Source organism: Saccopteryx bilineata, chromosome 6, assembly GCF_036850765.1.
Source record: "Saccopteryx bilineata isolate mSacBil1 chromosome 6, mSacBil1_pri_phased_curated, whole genome shotgun sequence".
Taxonomy (NCBI): Eukaryota; Metazoa; Chordata; class Mammalia; order Chiroptera; family Emballonuridae; genus Saccopteryx; species Saccopteryx bilineata.
The window spans coordinates 55,731,153-55,749,047 of NC_089495.1; the positions used below are offsets into that span (position 1 = coordinate 55,731,153).

The window sequence follows — 17,895 nt, forward strand, 5'->3', positions numbered from 1 at the left end:
TCAACCTGAAAACCACATCAGCTCTAGCAATCAAAAGGGTCATCACTAATTGCTGCTACTTCCAAAATTCTTTCACATCTACTAGCTTATTCATTTCACCTGATATTATTCTTAGGCCTCTCATTAAATAAGATAATTTCCCGAGTACTGAGATTTTAATGGTAAATGCTGACTTTTTTTAACATTTAATTATTAGTGTTATCTTTCAAAATATCCCTGTACCTTGAAGAATAAAAATGTGCTGCATATAGATACATCCTTTCTTCAGGGTAATGTCATATATTCAGTGACCTATTTTTTTCATTGCTATTTCTAAATTTTCCTTCTTCAAAGGTTATAATAAAATAAATCTTAGCATAGCAAATTATTTAAATCCATGCAAAGAAAAAAAATCAAGGACATGTCTTTTTTTTTATGTTGGATTTATATACTAGCTGTTATTTGAAGGACAAGGCATATTTCAAGTTCTATTTTAATTTAAATTCTCTCCTGGCTATGTTACCAAGTATCTATAGACATAATATTTTCAAATGAGTTATAAGCTCAAAGTTTTCATATACCATGCGGGCTCTCAAAATTTTAAATTATTACTCCCAAGGACATTAATAGCCATTTCCCTTTAGAGTAAGCAATAAAAACATGCCTTTAACCATAAGAATAATTCATGGGGCCATCTCATCTAACTTAGACTCCACCCCTGATTCTTTTGTTCATTAATAAACAAGTCACAAACACAATAAGATAAATAGAATTCAAATTCTAAAAGACCCTTATATAATATTAAAGAAATAAGCCTGAAGAAAATGAAAACTAATTTCAAAATGGACTCAAACATAAAGACATAGTCTGTACTTCTACTCTTGAGCTAATCATAAATTAAAGCTGTTTTTAGAGCAATTGGAAGATATATCTCTGTATAGGTTTAATTATCCATATAATTAAATATATATGTAGATGTTGTATTTATGGGAAAAGAAGTCTAAGTATCCTTTAATAACACCAATATTTTTAAGATATTTTAATAAAGTAATATAACATCACACAAAATATTATTTGAGTTAATATAAAGGTGTTTATTTTTTAAATTTTTATTTATTTATTTATTCATTTTAGGGGGGGAGAGAAACAGAAAGAGAGAAAGAGAGAAGGGGGAGGAGCAGGAAGCATCAACTCCCATATGTGCCTTGACCAGGCAAGCCAGGGTTTTGAACCTGCAACCTCAGTGTTTCCAGGTTGACGCTTTATCCACTGTGCCACCACAGGTCAGGCAGTATTTCTGCTATTAATCAGGACTTTTAGACTGATCTAAATGCCTTACGAGGGGCCCCTCCCCTCTGTTCCATCAATCACAAGGACTCTTTGTTTATGATGGCCCTTGGACTTGTTATAAGTTTGCTATTTGTGAAAAGCCATATGGTTTGGTGTTTTCCTTAAAAACTCACCTACTTAGCTCTCTTTACGTTTCTTAGTTTCTAGTTTCTATAATTTCTTCTACCTCATGTTTCTCTTATCTCCTCAAATTGGAATTGCTAAGAATGTCATTGGGCTAATGTTTATAGTGTTTAATTTTTACCTGAGTGTTTGGGCATTTTGGAGACTGTTTAATTACATTATAAGAAACCATAAAATATTTTCTCTTGGCATGCCAAAAGCCAGACATCCGTGTTACAGCTTGAACTTAAACGCGACCATATGAACTATTACTTGTTAATAAAATCAGATATTAGTAAAAGAGAGTTATTTTTGATTAACTATCAAATTAAAACTTTTGTCTATAGAAAACATTGAAACTGAAGTGTAAGCTGAAAGCAAAATGCAAATTCCAAATACAGAAACAATTCTTTGGTCACCCTGAATCATTTTGATGTGCTCGGCTTTCTCCTGGTAAACTCAACCCTTCCTTCTATTGCTTGTTCTCATAGACATTAGACAGCTCAAAAAGTCATAAGAAGTATTTCAATGAACTTCCTAATATAAATGGAACATCTTATATCCTAAAAGAGGATATCCTTATACCTGCAAAAACAGGAATGCTTCATTACTGGCTATTATTTGCTGTCTCATTATACAGTGTGTCCGTAAAGTCATGGTGCACTTTTGACCGGTCACAGGAAAGCAACAAAAGACGACAGAAATGTGAAATCTGCACCAACTAAAGGAAAACCCTCCCAGTTTCTGTAGGATGATATGGCAGTATGTGCGCATGTGCAGATGATGATGTAACACCATGTATACAGGCGAGCAGCCCATGGCCATGCCAGTCGATATGTGTACAGTACAGAGGAAAGTTCAGTGTGTTCTGTGGCTCACTAAATTCGAATCCATGACCAAAGTGCAACGTGAATATCGGTGCGTTTATAATGAAGTGCCACCACATAGGAATAACATTACTCGGTGGGATAAGCAGTTGAAGGAAACCGGCAGTTTGGTGGAGAAACCCTGTTCTGGTAGACCATCCATCAGTCAGTGACGAGTCTGTAGAGGCTTTACGAGATATCTACCTAAGGAGCCCTAAAAAACCTGTGTGTGCGTGTGCTCAACAATTACACCTAAGCAAGACTACAATTCATGAGGTATTAAAGAAACGTCTCTGTTTTACAGGGTACAAATTGCGGCTGTTGCACACTATCAAACTGGCGGATAGACCCACATGATGCGCGTTTGTTACAGATATGCTTCATGAGATCGACAATGATGCAAGATTTTTGCAGAAGATTGTGTTTAGCGATGAGGCGACCTTCCATATCTGTGGACATATTCACCGCCATAACATCCGAATATGGGCTGCTGAACATCCTCATGCCTATGTTGAGTACGAACGAAACACCCCTAAAGTGAACGCGTGAAGGTGATAGGCACATTTTTTTTCGCGGAGCAGTCTGTGACGGCAAAGTCCTATCTTGATATGTTGGAATTGTAGGCTGTGCCACAATTTCCAGAAGCTGTCATCTTTCAACAGGACAGCGCTCCTCCACACTACGCCCGCCGCCATTGTTCGTTAATTTCTGAATAGAACATTCCCCCAGCGGTGGATAGGCAGGGGTTCTGTCAAGCCATGGCCACCACAATCCCCGGATTTGATGCCCTTAGACTTTTACTTTTGGGGTTATGTGAAGCAACATGTGTACATTGAATGTATCAATGACATTAATCACTTAAAACAGAGAATCACAGACATTATTCACTCTGTTACACCAGACGTCCTTACCCATGTGTGGCAAGAACTTCACTATCGTTTGGATGTGTGTAGGGCAACAAATAGAACCCACATCTAACTGCACTTAATAGGCATGAAACTGGGAGAGTTTTCCTTTTATTTGGTGCAGATTTCACATTTCTATCGTCTTTTGTTACTTTCCTGTGACCTGTCAAAAGTGCACCATGACTTTACGGACACACAGTATTGCAACATAAATTCCAACTTGAAAATCTGGTTTAGAATAACATATTTGTAATCATCAGTCAATAAAAATGGATTCACTACAATTATAAATTGTAAAGAAGTTGAGTATGTGGAAATTGGAATAAGTGGATAAACAAGTGATGTCACTGAAGGTAAAGGAAAGATACATATACACCTGGGAATTGCTACTTGTCTAGTATGCCATATAATTTTAGGTTTGATGTGCCCTGCCTGCTTTGATTCGTGGGAAAATCTCTTTGATTTGAAACAGAAATTGTAATTCCATAAATCCCTTTTGCTGCCTCAAGACCAGCTTTAGTAAGTGTTCAGAGGTTAAGAAAGGTCTAATTCTGTGTGTACTGAATAGCCTTAAACATTATATCACCCTTAAGGCATTAACCCTAGCATACCACATAAAAACACTTTCACATATGTAAAGTTCACAAGTAAAGTATTTTCTAAAGGTAGAAAAAAATTTTTTAAAAATATGCCACTAATGAAAGACCTCTGGGTATCAGCCAATTGGGTTTTTTTTTCCGTTTTTTTCTCAGCAAGTTGTTAGTACAACTGCATTCTGCCACCAATACAGAGAGAACACAGCATATGATAAATGTCCACGAGAAACAAGAAATATTGAATCAATGACTATAAAAGAAAGAGAGGGGTTTGTTTGGGTGGGGTAAGGTTTCAACTGATAGAAAATAAACTGTTTTCATTTTTTTTGTTAATTGTGGTGCTTTTGGAAATGCACAAGGGAAAAGCAAATTCTGAAGATAATCATGAGATCAGATAATTGCTTTGTCTTTTGTTCCTCAATTTAAGAGCCTGTATTATTGAATAGGCTCTTGTCTTATACAAAGTGAAGATAAAGAATCTTGAAAGTTTGCTGCTAAATATAATTTCTGAATTTCTCTTTTTCTTTGGCTGAAAGAAAACAATTTTCTATGTTTAGGGTCTAGAGGTTTTTGAAACATTGCATTATAGGATGTAGCAGCCAGAGTCATATATTTATTATAGAATTCTTTGTAACTAAAAATTTCTTATCAGATTTATAATATAGAATTTCATGATTTAGAAAGTCTTCGAAAGAAGAGTGTTTTATACAAATCCTTGAAAGTCTTCCCAGTGTTTATTTTATATCCTTCTAAGATGCTATATCACATAATTCTGTACATTATAAAAAGAGAACCTGAGTTTATTTACTAGAAACAATAAATGTTTATCTAGCAGCAATTACCCCAATCACAAAGTTAGGAGTATACCAAATACTTTGAGGATAAATCTTGCACGTCCTAAGAAAGTCACTAATGCACCAAAGTAGCAACTTATTACAGGACACTAGTCATTTGACTGACCTACCTCAGCTTCCTTGAGGCTGACTCAAATTTACAACCTGATAGCAGCTGTTACAATGAAAGAACCAGGTTCATAATCTGATTTGTTTCTGCTATCCCTACACCCATAGATTCCATTAAAGACAGGAATATTTGCTTTTTAAATTACTGAATTATTCATAGTTCCATTAAAAGACTAGGCTCACAAAGTAAAATAAAACAGCCTCTTACTCTATTTCTTTCCATTTTTCTGTCTACCTATTTCCATTTATTCTATTCAAAGAACACATATAGAGAGCCCTGTTCTTAGGAGGCAGGCCTTATCTTTTCAATTTCCCATGCTTAAAGCAGAGCAAGATCCATATGAGGCACTCAGTGAGATTAATGAATAAATAAGAGAATACATGGACAGACTGTATCGTCTCTGGGCATGGTACGGATGTGGTGCCCACCTTGGATTTCATGTTTGATGCTCTCATACTAGTTTTTTGTCATTGGGCTGTCTTGAAATGTAATAACTGGCTAGTGGAAAAGGAGAAAGTCCAGAAAGTCTGATGTCATTAGTTTGTCTGTTTTATGAGTGCCCAAGTCCTAAATTAAAAATAAAACTTCTCTGTTGGCTTATTCCCCCATGGCGATTGGAAGACATTTATAGATCAAGGAACTAATAAACCTTTTCCTGACGAAAATTAACAGTGGTGGTGGTAAGACTTGATCATTAAATGTGTCAAAAATAAAGCAAATATATATATATAATAAATTAATATCTATATATTATATATTTGTTATGTATATTTATAGTCATTAATAATAAGAAATGAATTCACTACAATTATAAATTGTATAGAAGTTGAGTGTTTGTGTATATATATACACATATATAAAATTATATATATATATATAAGAGCTACTGACAAATCATAAAATTATCACAGAATGTTTAAATATTTGGGACCTATATTGTAGCAATTACATATGTTATTGCTATCAGACATCAATTATGTGTGACAACATTAATTCAGTGCAATCTTATTTGCTATTTTATTTTATACTTTCCAAGGGAGGGCTTCTGTAGCTCTCCAGGTGAGATCAAGTCTTCCTGTTGAGTAGATACTTAGCATCCTGTGCTTCTATTTTCCTAGCACTTTTATCACAGTTTATCCTATTTAATTGAACTACATGAAATTATCTGAAGGCAAAAACATGTATGTGTCTAGCTTACTCAATATAGTTAGTTGAATTAATATGTGAAGATTATTAGTGTCTTATTAGTTGGGATAGCCTAACATACTAGGCACAATGTTAGACAAAAACTTCTTCTGGTATCTCTGATGGAACTATAAAGATAGTTTTGCCTTATACATGCAGTGCTAAGCATTCTATAACATTCTAGTGATAAAAAGATTGTATATATATTACAGAACAAAATAGAATTCCTGCCTTTTGTCTCACCTTTGCCTTTCCACACTCACAGCTTCTTTCCTTTCCCTCTGGTTCTCATAGTCTACAAAGTCTTAGAAAGTACCAGATGTTTGGAGGGAGCTGTCCCACACATCACAGATCTTTACACTATAAGCAACATTTTTTATAAATGTAATTTTAGCCTTAACTTGCCCCCTTGTCAAATTGAACAATTCTTATCCGTGCAGGGTTGGCTTCAGTGCCAAACACTCAAAATAACCACAGGATATTACTGAAACAACAAATTTTTTCCCTCTAGGGAATTTTAATTCACAGAAACATTTTTCAAGAAAACCTTTTTGCGTTCAGGCGACATTCTAAAGTTAGGCTGGAATAAGTTGTGTATGAATATACAGTAACACCCGGGGCAAGTGCCTAAGCAGATCCTGTCAATGCCTCAAATTACATTTCTCCCACTGCATACTTTCTAACAGAGCAGGCTGGGAACTATCCCGCTCCTCCGGGCTCTGCGCTGCTCTGAGGCGCTGCGCAGCAAATTGAAGTGCAAGGGGAAGCTGGGCTGTGCTTTGTCTCAGGGAATCCCACTTGTTCCTAGAAAGCAGTTGAAAGTTCCTGGCAGAGGTGAACTGACACTTTTCAAGTACTCTAAAATGGGTCTAACGCCTTCTTCTTCAAAGCTGTCAGCAACATTTTTTTTAAGCTCTTTATCTAAAAGTTAAAGAATTATTCCTTTTTCCTACAATAGGTACTTCATAAAAATTTCTTGAGCACCATGTCTCTTGGGCATGGAGTTAAACTTCCTAAAGGAAGGCTATGAAAAGGCATCCTTAGGAGGTTTAAGTCCATACCCTGCACAGAGATAGTGCCCTCGCCGCAAATTCTTATCAAGTAACTATTGTAGAAAAAAGAAATGACTCTTCACAAATGCATTCCTTTGTTAACCATTGTCACCATAATAAATTTAATTTAAAAAGAAATAAAAATAAATAAGTAATTACGGAAGAAAGAAAAGCATCCCAAATAGATTCCCGATTATTCTTCTAGGATTAAAAAACCTTACAGAGCCTTGAGAGTAAATGGAATACCACTGGTATTTTCACTTGAGCATTTACAACATTTCATTTTACCAGTGAATTGCCCTTCTTTTGACATGATCCAGACACCCACAGAATTCTAAACAGTTACAAATCACTTTGAATTATTTCGTGGCTTTGTAAAGATCATGAGAATGTGCCATCAACTGGTTCTTGTTTTTATTAACAGTTGATTGCATGCCTCTGTTAACGTTTTTGATAAGCACATAATAAAAACCAATCTATATAGCATATAAAATGGGACATGAATGTAGCAGGCAGAGATGGCTCATGTAACCCACCAAGTGTTTTAATGAGCATTTCTTCTGCTCAGAGCAGAAGAAATGAAAGGTTGATGACAAGATGCTAGAAGCCCAAGAATGAGGGGCTGTAGGTGCTCAGCAAAGAGAGTTCCATTATATATCATTTTTGTTGGATTACTGGTTTGTTCACTGATCTTTGCTGCTGCATTCATGAACACTGTAACACTGTCATCTTGGATGTGTTAGGTTCAGTAACACATGAGCTGGGACAGGCAAAGGAGGAAGGAGAAATTGGCCTCATGCATTCCTGGTATACAGAATCTACCTCACCACACCCAGATTGATGGTCTCTAGTCTGATATGGTATCAGCCATACAACAATACAATAAAGAAAGATAAATGAGAAGAAGCTGGAAAGACAAAAACTACCACAAAATAAAAAATAGGAATGGGAAAGTCCAGAAAGTAAAGTCCATAAATACCTAAATTCTGTAACTAATCGGGACACTCATTCCCGTGAGTGTGTGGTGTACTCAGGCCTTCCTGAGTGTACTCCTGCACTGTCAATAAAACCCTTGCTCTGCTTGCTATACTTTTCTTTCTCTCAAGCAAGACAAGAACTGAGGTTTCCTTGCTTCACTGGTAACAGATAGATCTGTGTAGAAAATAGATTTGGCACATTTGACTAATTTCTGTGATGAATTTGTGAAGTAAGAGTTCACATCAGGACAAGTATTAGCAAGAACACATTTTGCTTCACAGGTCTATGTTGATGGTCAATTCTCAATGTCATAGCAAAACCTGACACAAAAAAACTGGAAGAATTTTCTTTGTGATCTGTATCATTAATAAAATAAATGAGAATAGAAAAAATGAGATAGAGAATATATATACACATACATATATATATATAGACATATATGTACATACAGACATATATATACACATACATATATATACACATACATATATATACACATATATACATACATACAGATGTATATATACACATTCCAGTACACACACACACACACACACACACACACACGTAGGACAAACCACTAGGTTTTCTTCTGATTAAAACACTTGGTGGGTTCAACTTTTAGTTTTTCAATCAAATAATATTCCAGACTTTTAATTACACATCAGATTGTTATCTAGAAAACCTAATTGATTGCAAGTATAAGGATTTGTTTTACATGGGAATAGCCATGCAGCATTGAGAAAAAAAGCCAATTAAGAAGCTACTGTTGGTCTTACAAGTTAAAACACCCATATGTTCACTCCTAATTGTGTCCTGCTCTAAGTAACAAAGTCCACATGTCCACTTTCATTAATAAGTTGCAGGCTAACCAAAGACAATTCAACTGTGTAATGAATTAGGCATTTGCAACCCCCAAGTATGAATAGTCTTTAAGACAAAAATGATGCTATATGGCTTAGTCTGGTTTTTAAACTATGCAAATCTTTTTAGATTTCTTGAGAGTTTATTAGCATTATTTTGCACAGTGTCTGCCAAAATTAATCTAAATGTTATATTTTAGAAGATAGAATTTATTCTGCTTAATTTTTTATTCATATCCATCTCTAAAATCTGAGCAAAAAATAACATTTTTGTTAGAAGGGTACCTAAATGATTAACTTAAAAAAAAAAACCCTCTCATTTTTCAAATGAAGTAACCCAAGATCATGCAAAACCATTTTGTCCTTCCACTGAAAGGAGAGAAAATAGCATTTCAATTTAATCTCTCCAAAATGTCTTCTGAGATTTTTGTTAGATGACATCCATTTGAATGTATCCACTCTCAAATTTTTTATAAGACTTCACAAACCATTTTTTCTGGACTTTCTAAGCTTAATAGTTTGTTAGCCAGTGGGTCTCATTGCCAAAGCTGAGTGCCTATAATCTAAGCACACTTTCTCTGCACAGGAGGTTTAGGTTTCTCTGTATTCCAGCACATCTTAATTCTTTCTCTTATCCTACTCAAATCTAAGATGTCAGAACACTTGACTCGTGCTTTCTCGTTAGAGGTTTGCATAAATGATGAAGATTCTCCGAGGCTGACGAATGCCACTTTGCACAACTCTGCTTGTCTCTATGCAATTGCAGTAAAAGCAATTGAAAGTACTTTTGTTTGAAAGTCCTTCAACTGGGGGGAGGGGGAGAGGAAATACATTTACTCATTCAAGGCCCGTGTATTTTCCTGGGTAAAGCCTGCCTATAAAATTCGTCCTTTTATCCTTGGGTGGCTATTTCGAAAATATCTTTTGGCACTGCAACCCCTGAGTGATTTCTGCAACGGAAGATGTGAGCCATGATTCACAGACCTCCCATGAATCTTCCCTATCTCTTTTCCTCTTACCTGTAAAGACTGGAAGGCTGATTCATGCTTCTGTGTTTGAAGCATTCTTTTCCACAGAATGAAGAAGAACATTTGCATATTTTAGCAAAACTGCTGAGTTATTTTCATCATAGATGTTTAAGGAAGGAGTTGTTTACTAATATCGAAACAGCACACAAATCACATAGAACAGCTTAAAACTGGTTTTGCTCCTTTAAAGCAGATGTGGAGGGTTAATATAATCCTTATTTTACAGAGATGGCACTGCAAATGTGCCATCTCTGTCTTCTAGATACACCTGGAACCAAAGTCTTACCCCTCCTAAGGAGGCAAAGGATCAGGATATGACCGGAACTTGAACACTGGAACGCTTTTAGCAAGAGTCTATTGGCCAGGAAGGTCCCCTGCAGAAGCCCCTTATGGTAAATGACCGAGTTCCAAGGTCTACTGGTTGAAACTTGTCCCACCAGCGCGTCAGCATGCCTGTTCTCCCTGACTCCTTAAAACACTACAATTGTGAGCCATTGGGTGCCCGGTATTAAGCCATACATTTATCCCTTCTTCTTACTTATGCTCTGCAAATAAAACAACTTAATTTTTCCACTGCTAAACTCAGCGTTGTGTTGGGCTCTGCTGTGTTTGTGCGTTTGGGGGATGGGGAAGGGGACAGAGTCTCCTCCTGGTCGGTTACGATATCTGCGTATCAATGACTATGTTAAGGTAAAACAAATAAAAAAGCACTGTGAGTTTCTCTTATGAGAATCTTTTCTAATTCTCGACGAAATTCAACGAAGGCTACTTTAATCTTCATCCGAGACGTCAGCTAACTCAATATAGCTGGTTTATACGATCTAACAGGACCATCCTTCACAAATACAAGGAAGTCTTACTTTTCTGAATAAAACTAGAAGAAAAATGCAAATTAATGTTTGTTCTTTGCTAAATGCTGCTATGTTTTGTATGTGTATGGATGTGTTTAAATCCTCACAGTCTCTGCCAGTCATCAGAACTTTTAACCTGCCATATGACAGGTTCCCATATTTCTGTTTGTGGGTCAGCTTACATGCTCCTTACCTATAAAGAGGTTCCACTCTGTGTCCAGATCAGCTTGATTTGCCAGACAGCCCTTCATGACATTGAGGCAGTAGTTGTTGCAAGGTCTCACGGCGGGAAGTCCTCTACAGTATGGACAGTACAGCATCTTCATGAGAGCACGGATGCACCCAGGGGTCGGGCTGACCTGCACATTGATTTTAAATAAAAGAAAATTGAAAATGAGAAGGATAAAAAAAGAAGAAAAAGACACAACTATTTTTCTGCTTTTAAAAAAAAATGATGAAATGATTTTGGTGAACCTCCAGCAGGAGAACTGAGGGTTAAAGGAACCATCAGAAACTTAATCCTCTTTTTATGCTTGATCTTGAAGCCAGTAAGTTCTGTCAAGTACTTCTGTTTGGCATAGTAATAATCAATTTTCTTGAAATGTCCCCGTCAACATTTTGATATCTATGTCATTGTAATTCAGCCCTAAACCCAGACACTGTTTCATTGCAATAGAAAATGAAATGAGATAATGCATGTGAAAGCAATTTGCAAAGTTAAAAGCCCCATAAAAATGTAGGTATTATTAAAGTTTAATGTGACACCTTTAGAAAATTTTCCAACTGGTTATTTGACCCTGTTTCTAAAGGAGGTTGCCAGATATACTTCCTTTGTACATATCTTTTTTAAAAGGATCAATATCAACTTGTCTGGGATTGTGAGATCCAGGACTGCTTAGAAGCAATGGAACAGCCAAGGCATGAGCTTCAGGCCTCAGAAGCTTTGCAGTTCTGGAACTCTGTGGAACATGGATCCATTGTGGAATGAGGAGAAAATCTTGTGGTAATTCAGAAAGGCTATTAATCAACTCACAATGAAGTGCTGTATGCCCTGAATAAGGAAAGCAGCATGCTCCTCCCTGAGTTAATCAACTCTATACCATGTAGGCTTCTTTTAGGCTCATTGAAAATTCTGATTTGACTTCAAGTGGAAAGACTATTTAAAAGAGAATGGACCACCACTACCGGCAAAAAAAAAATACTGAAAGCTCTTTTTCATGATTAGACACAAACATTATTGTCTTATTCATTTGGTTGGTTCTATATAATTTTGGTTTTTAAGTGAACTAACTATATGTTGCCATTCTTGTGTTCCAGTTCTGAGAACAAGCCCAACTTGTACCATTTGGACCTCTTGAAGAGTTATAATCTTATCAAATAGACCTGGATCCACAAATGACATCTACATATCCTGAACATTCAGAGCAAATCATAACACCTCTTCAAAGGTGAAACAATAAAAGGTATTTCCACATAAATGAAAACTTTCAACAACTTTAGCTAATCTCTGTCATTTTATCCTTTACTTAGAAACCACATCTGAAGTTTTTAATTCAAGGCTTTAGTTTTTGTAACATTTTCTTAACTTTATGTTGCATACGGACAAAGTCCCTAGTACGTTATTTCAGTGAATGAAGAGTATATTTATTTATTTAGGCACTGAAAGTTATAATTATACTTTTTTTTTGTTTTGCACTTTTTTCAAAATTTTATAAATTTTTTTTAACATACAGAAAAGTTCAAAGGTTTTCATAATGAACACCCATATTCCCACTCCTAGATTTGACATTTAATATTTTTCTACACTTATTTATTTACACATCTAACCATCCTTCTATCCATCCATTAACCCATCTTATTTATTACTCATTTCATAGTAATATCTTTTCGATTTTTACTTTTCCTAGAAATTTAATATTGGCTTTAATAAAGTAGAATTAACATGATTAACACTAGAAAGTTAGTGCATTAAGTATTACAAGTCAAATAATGAAGTAAAATGTAATTGACATGTCTTTATAAAAATATTTAGAGATCGCTTTAATACCATTAATTCTAAAATTTATTTTACAACAACAAAACAAAAACTAAAAGGGAAAACAAAAGTAAGGAGTCTAGTGACTTTTCTTTTGAACACATATCAGTGCCACTTTATCGTCTTAAGAAAGTTATTGTTTTGAAAATGCCAAATTATATCCACAATTGAGTAGTAGTATTTTAAAATTTTCTTGTATCTACATGTATCCTAAGCCGTTAACATCAAATAGGAAAGTACTCTGTATTCTCTGAACAGAATCAATGTGGGATTTCAAATTCTTTTTTTTTTTTTTTTTTTACATTTCTGAAGCTGGAAACAGGGAGAGACAGTCAGACAGACTCCCGCATGCGCCCGACCGGGATCCACCCGGCACGCCCACCATGGGGCGACGCTCTGCCCACCAGGGGGTAATGCTCTGCCCATCCTGGGCGTCGCCATGTTGCGACCAGAGCCACTCTAGCGCCTGGGGCGGAGGCCACAGAGCCATCCCCAGCGCCCGGGCCATCCTTGCTCCAATGGAGCCTTGGCTGCGGGAGGGGAAGAGAGAGACAGAGAGGAAGGCGCGGCGGAGGGGTGGAGAAGCAAATGGGCGCTTCTCCTGTGTGCCCTGGCCGGGAATCGAACCCGGGTCCTCCGCACGCTAGGCCGATGCTCTACCGCTGAGTCAACCGGCCAGGGCGGATTTCAAATTCTTATACATATGATTTATTTGGCAGGGTTTCAGATCTATAAAACTTTGTCCTCAGAATTTTGTTTTCCTTAGCTTTCCAGTTTCGCTCTTGACCCGGATGTCTTTCTCCAGAGACCTAACGATTTTCATGAGTTGGCTAAATAATTTCTTCCTTTGACTCTGTTGGATTTTTGGTTTCACACTGTTGGTATTAAATAATGCTTTGCTACTTCTCACTCAGTATGACAGTATAAAACCTGGAGCAGCAGTCAATACTGGGGATGCAAATTTGAGATACCTTGTATAGTGTGTTCTCTTTTTCTGGTCATTATAACCTACATTTCACTGTAAAACATGCACATCATTATAAGATGTTATGATTGTGACTGGGGTGCTCAATAAGTGCTTTTGAATTAAACTATTGTGTTTCCCAATTTCTTGGCCACATTGATATTGAAAGGAAAAAAAAACCAAGATAGTTTTTTACATCTAACATTCTGTTGTTGCTTTTAAACTTTGTTTTCAAAGGTTATTGACTGCTTTAATTTCAAAGCTTTGCTTTTTTATTTGTTATTATTTTATTGTACTGAAACCAGGACAGTTTTCTCAGTCTGACATTTAAGAAGCATCTCCAATCAGGGTAAGCAACCAACAGAGAAAATCGAACAGCCTTAATAACATAAAATAACAATGTTGTTCAAGTTAAATGTGGTTCTCTCTGTAGTTTGGAAATGACATCCTTTCTGGTTAAATAAAGGACATTTGGAGAAGGAAATGGAGAGTGGAGGATCAAAGTTGAAGCTTTTGTGTTCACAGACCATATTTTTTGAATTGACAAAACTGCATGCTTGAATTAAAAATTTAAATATCACTAGTTCAAACTGAAGACTTTCAGAAGTTTCTAAAAAGAAGGTTGTTTGAAGTGCCAAATGTGTGAAGGGATATTTCTCTTTTAAAGTGTTTAATAGGGTTTTAGAATTATGTTATATCTAATTTTAAAATATCTTTTATTTTGAAATTGTTATAGACTCATAAGTTGCAAAAATATTAGACATCTGGGTACCCCCACTCATCTTTCCTCAATGGTAACATGTCATGTGGCTTCAGTACATCACAACGAGGATTCCTTTATAAGTATGTGTGTGTGTGTGTGTGTGTGTGTGTGTGTGTGTGTGTGTACATATCTCTGCAATGTTATCCCATGTATAGATTTTTGGAATATCACCATAATCAACATACCAAAGTTCTCCATCATCAGAAAAACACTCCCTTGTGCTACCTCCACCAAATCCGCTGTCCTGTCACCCGGAAATCTACTGCCACCGATCTCTTTTCACTTCTATGATTTTGTCATTTCAAGAATGTTATTTAAATGGAATGATGTTGTATGTAATCTTCTTAGGTTCATTTTTTTTAACTGAACATAATACTCTCGGTGTCCATCCTTAGTTGTTGGATGTATTAATAGTCCATTTCTTTTTATTACTGAGTAGTAGTATTCCACGATTTGGATGTACCAGAATTTGTTCAACTATTCATTCTTTGCTATCGGGAATAGTACTTTGCTATTAGGAATAAAGCTTCTACGAGCATTCATGCATAAGTTTTCACAAAAACATAAGACTTCATTTCCCTGGGATAAATAAATGCTCATGCGAACATTAGATGAGTCAAATAGTTAGTGCATGTATAATTTTTTACAGAAACTGCTAAACTATTTTCCAGATTAGTTGTAGCATTTTACATTTCCACCAATGATGTGTGAGAGATCCAGTTTTTCCCACATAATTGTCAGTATTTGACCTTATCACTTTTTAAAAAAATTTTAGTTATTTTAATAGGCGTGGTATTTACTTTTAAATTTATGGTGCATTTTTTCTGATTGATATCCATACCTGTACTCTGGCCATAATGGGTTATAAATAAATATTGATCAATAGTTATTAAAGCACTGACCTTTGGATAATAGACATTAAAAACTAAACAATTCTGAAAGAGGAACTAAAACTGAAAATTGTCACTATCAAAATAAAATAGTTCTAAAACCTCACACTTAAAATTTAGAAGACTACTTATCAAACACATGTTGTTACAAATTTGTACGTTTAGTGGAATATTAGAAAATTTTTCTACTGAAGAATATTGTGTACATTTAGCAATAATAAAAAGTACAATAATCTTGAGAAACAAAATGTATTTTTTCAAGTTTGTGACATAGATATTTTACTATTTTTCAGAAATGTAGCTACAGCTTCCTCGATATTCAAAGGATAGTGGGAAATAAACTTTTACATGTTATCCTTCACCAGTAGTAATCATTTGTCAAGAATTCACAATATTATGGGGAATAAAAGAAAATAGTCAATAGTTCTTACTCTGATATCTACATTGGAAAGATTGAAAGAAGTTAGTGAGCCAGTCAAGTAAGACTTCATTATAATATACTTGCATCTTGGATTTAGTCCTTCTGTTAATTTCTTCTGATGCTGTTTGTGTATAATGAATGACTTATAAATTATAATTTTATAGTTGATATTATAATTGACTAGTTTTGAGAAATATTAATAAAATTTGAAAAATAATATAATTTATAACTAAGGTTCCTTGTAAAATATCTGAAAAGTAAATAAAATAACATAAAAATAATTGAGCTCATAGTTTGTACTTTGTGAGCTTCTTTGTTGTTATTTGTGCATTTTTTTTTTGTATTTTTCTGAAGCTGGAAACGGGGAGAGACAGTCAGACAGACTCCCGCATGCGCCTGACAGGGATCCATCCGGCACGCCCACCAGGGGGCGACGCTCTGCCCACCAGGGGGCGATGCTCAGCCCCTCCAGGGCGTCACTCTGCCGAGACCAGAGCCACTCTAGCGCCTGGGGCAGAGGCCAAGGAGCCATCCCCAGCGCCCGGGCCATCTTTGCTCCAATGGAGCCTTGGCTGAGGGAGGGGAAGAAAGAGACAGAGAAGAAGGAGAGGGGGGTGGAGAAGCAAATGGGTGCTTCTCCTATGTGCCCTGGCCGGGAATCGAACCTGGGTCCCCCGCACGCCAGGCCGACGCTCTACTGCTGAGCCAGCTGGCCAGGGCCTATTTGTGCATTTTTTAAAGGCTTTAGCAAGATATATTAAAACATGGTGAGGAATAAAAAAGAGCCTTTAATAAAGCTGCATTCGGCAATAGCACTAAGAATTATCTACTTGGTAGCCAGTTGTGTCAGGATGTTATAGCAAATAATTTTTATGTTATCTAAATGTGATTTGAGGCATAGCATATCCTTAACCATACAACAGCAGTTTATTGCAAGTCTTTAATATATTTAATTTTCTATAACTGGAGCAACATTTATGAATTGGTCCTCACATTAGCAGTTCCTGATAGTGGTCAATGTAAAATAAGACTGTCTCTTAAAAGATTTTTAAAAAGCAAGAAAACATGTGAAAGTTATAATATCATATGTATACACGATGAAAATAAATATGCCCAGCAAGTGATTTTTTCCTGTGGAAATAATATAGCCAAATTAATAAAATATACATATCTGTTTTTTACTCCCAGAAAAAAAATGTTAAACATAAGAAAAAAAATTTTTTTTTAAAGTTTATTCATTTTAGAGAGAGGAGACAGAGAGAGAGAAGAGGAGGAGGAGCAGAAAGCATCAACTCCCATATGTGCCTTGACCAGGCAAGCCCAGGGTTTTGAACCGGTGACCTCAGCATTCCAGGTCGATGGTTTATCCACTGCACCACCGCAGGTCAGGCATAAGTGAATTCTTTAATTAATATAAATTCAAAATATGTGTCTTTAAGCAGGAGTCAATGCCATTCTCTATACTTTCTACTGTGTAGTCATATTAATAGATATAGTCATATTAATATATATTATTATATAATATATAGTCATTTCAATATACCATCAGATTCTGAAGTGTCTTTTAAATCCTTCAAAAATGATTAAATTACATTTAAAATAGCTTTTTTGGTAAGTAATTTTAATTATAATTCTTTGATAACCACTAAGCTGTATTAGGCTTTGTAGTAAGTCCCTGAGAACTTAAACTTGTTTCTTTATTCTCTCATGCAGTTTTCATTCATTCAACATTTATGAGGTTGAATATACAGACCTTGGACAAGCATTGGAAAACTTGCAATACATTTATTTTCAGATTATTTTAGGGAAGAAATTATTGTCCTTGGTTAAGTGCAGTGTAAAGTAAACTCATATGAGGGCATTTAGCTCCAAATTGGGAGTAGATGTTGACAGAAATGGCTTCTGACAGGAGTCATATAAACAGATGTCTGTGAGATAAGAATGGGAGATGAGTGACATCACAGAAAAAAACGAGTAGGAAATACCAAGAATCAGTCCTACTGAAGTAACCGTTAGACTAGTAAAAAAATAAATAAATAAAAGACTGAGTCAACTTTTTCAGATTTCTAAAATCTTACAAAAAGCAAAACAAAACAGCCTAACC

At 35.7% G+C, this 17,895-nt stretch overlaps 1 protein-coding gene across 1 annotated transcript in view; it reads right to left on the bottom strand.

The window, feature by feature from the left end:
• Positions 1-17,895, bottom strand: part of GPC6 (glypican 6) — a 1,376,210-nt gene that overhangs the window by 443,792 nt on the left and 914,523 nt on the right. Inside the window, exon 4 of the mRNA XM_066234964.1 lies at positions 10,912-11,077. Within this exon, the coding sequence (XP_066091061.1) occupies positions 10,912-11,077 (166 nt within the window). The remainder of the gene's footprint in view (positions 1-10,911; positions 11,078-17,895) is intronic.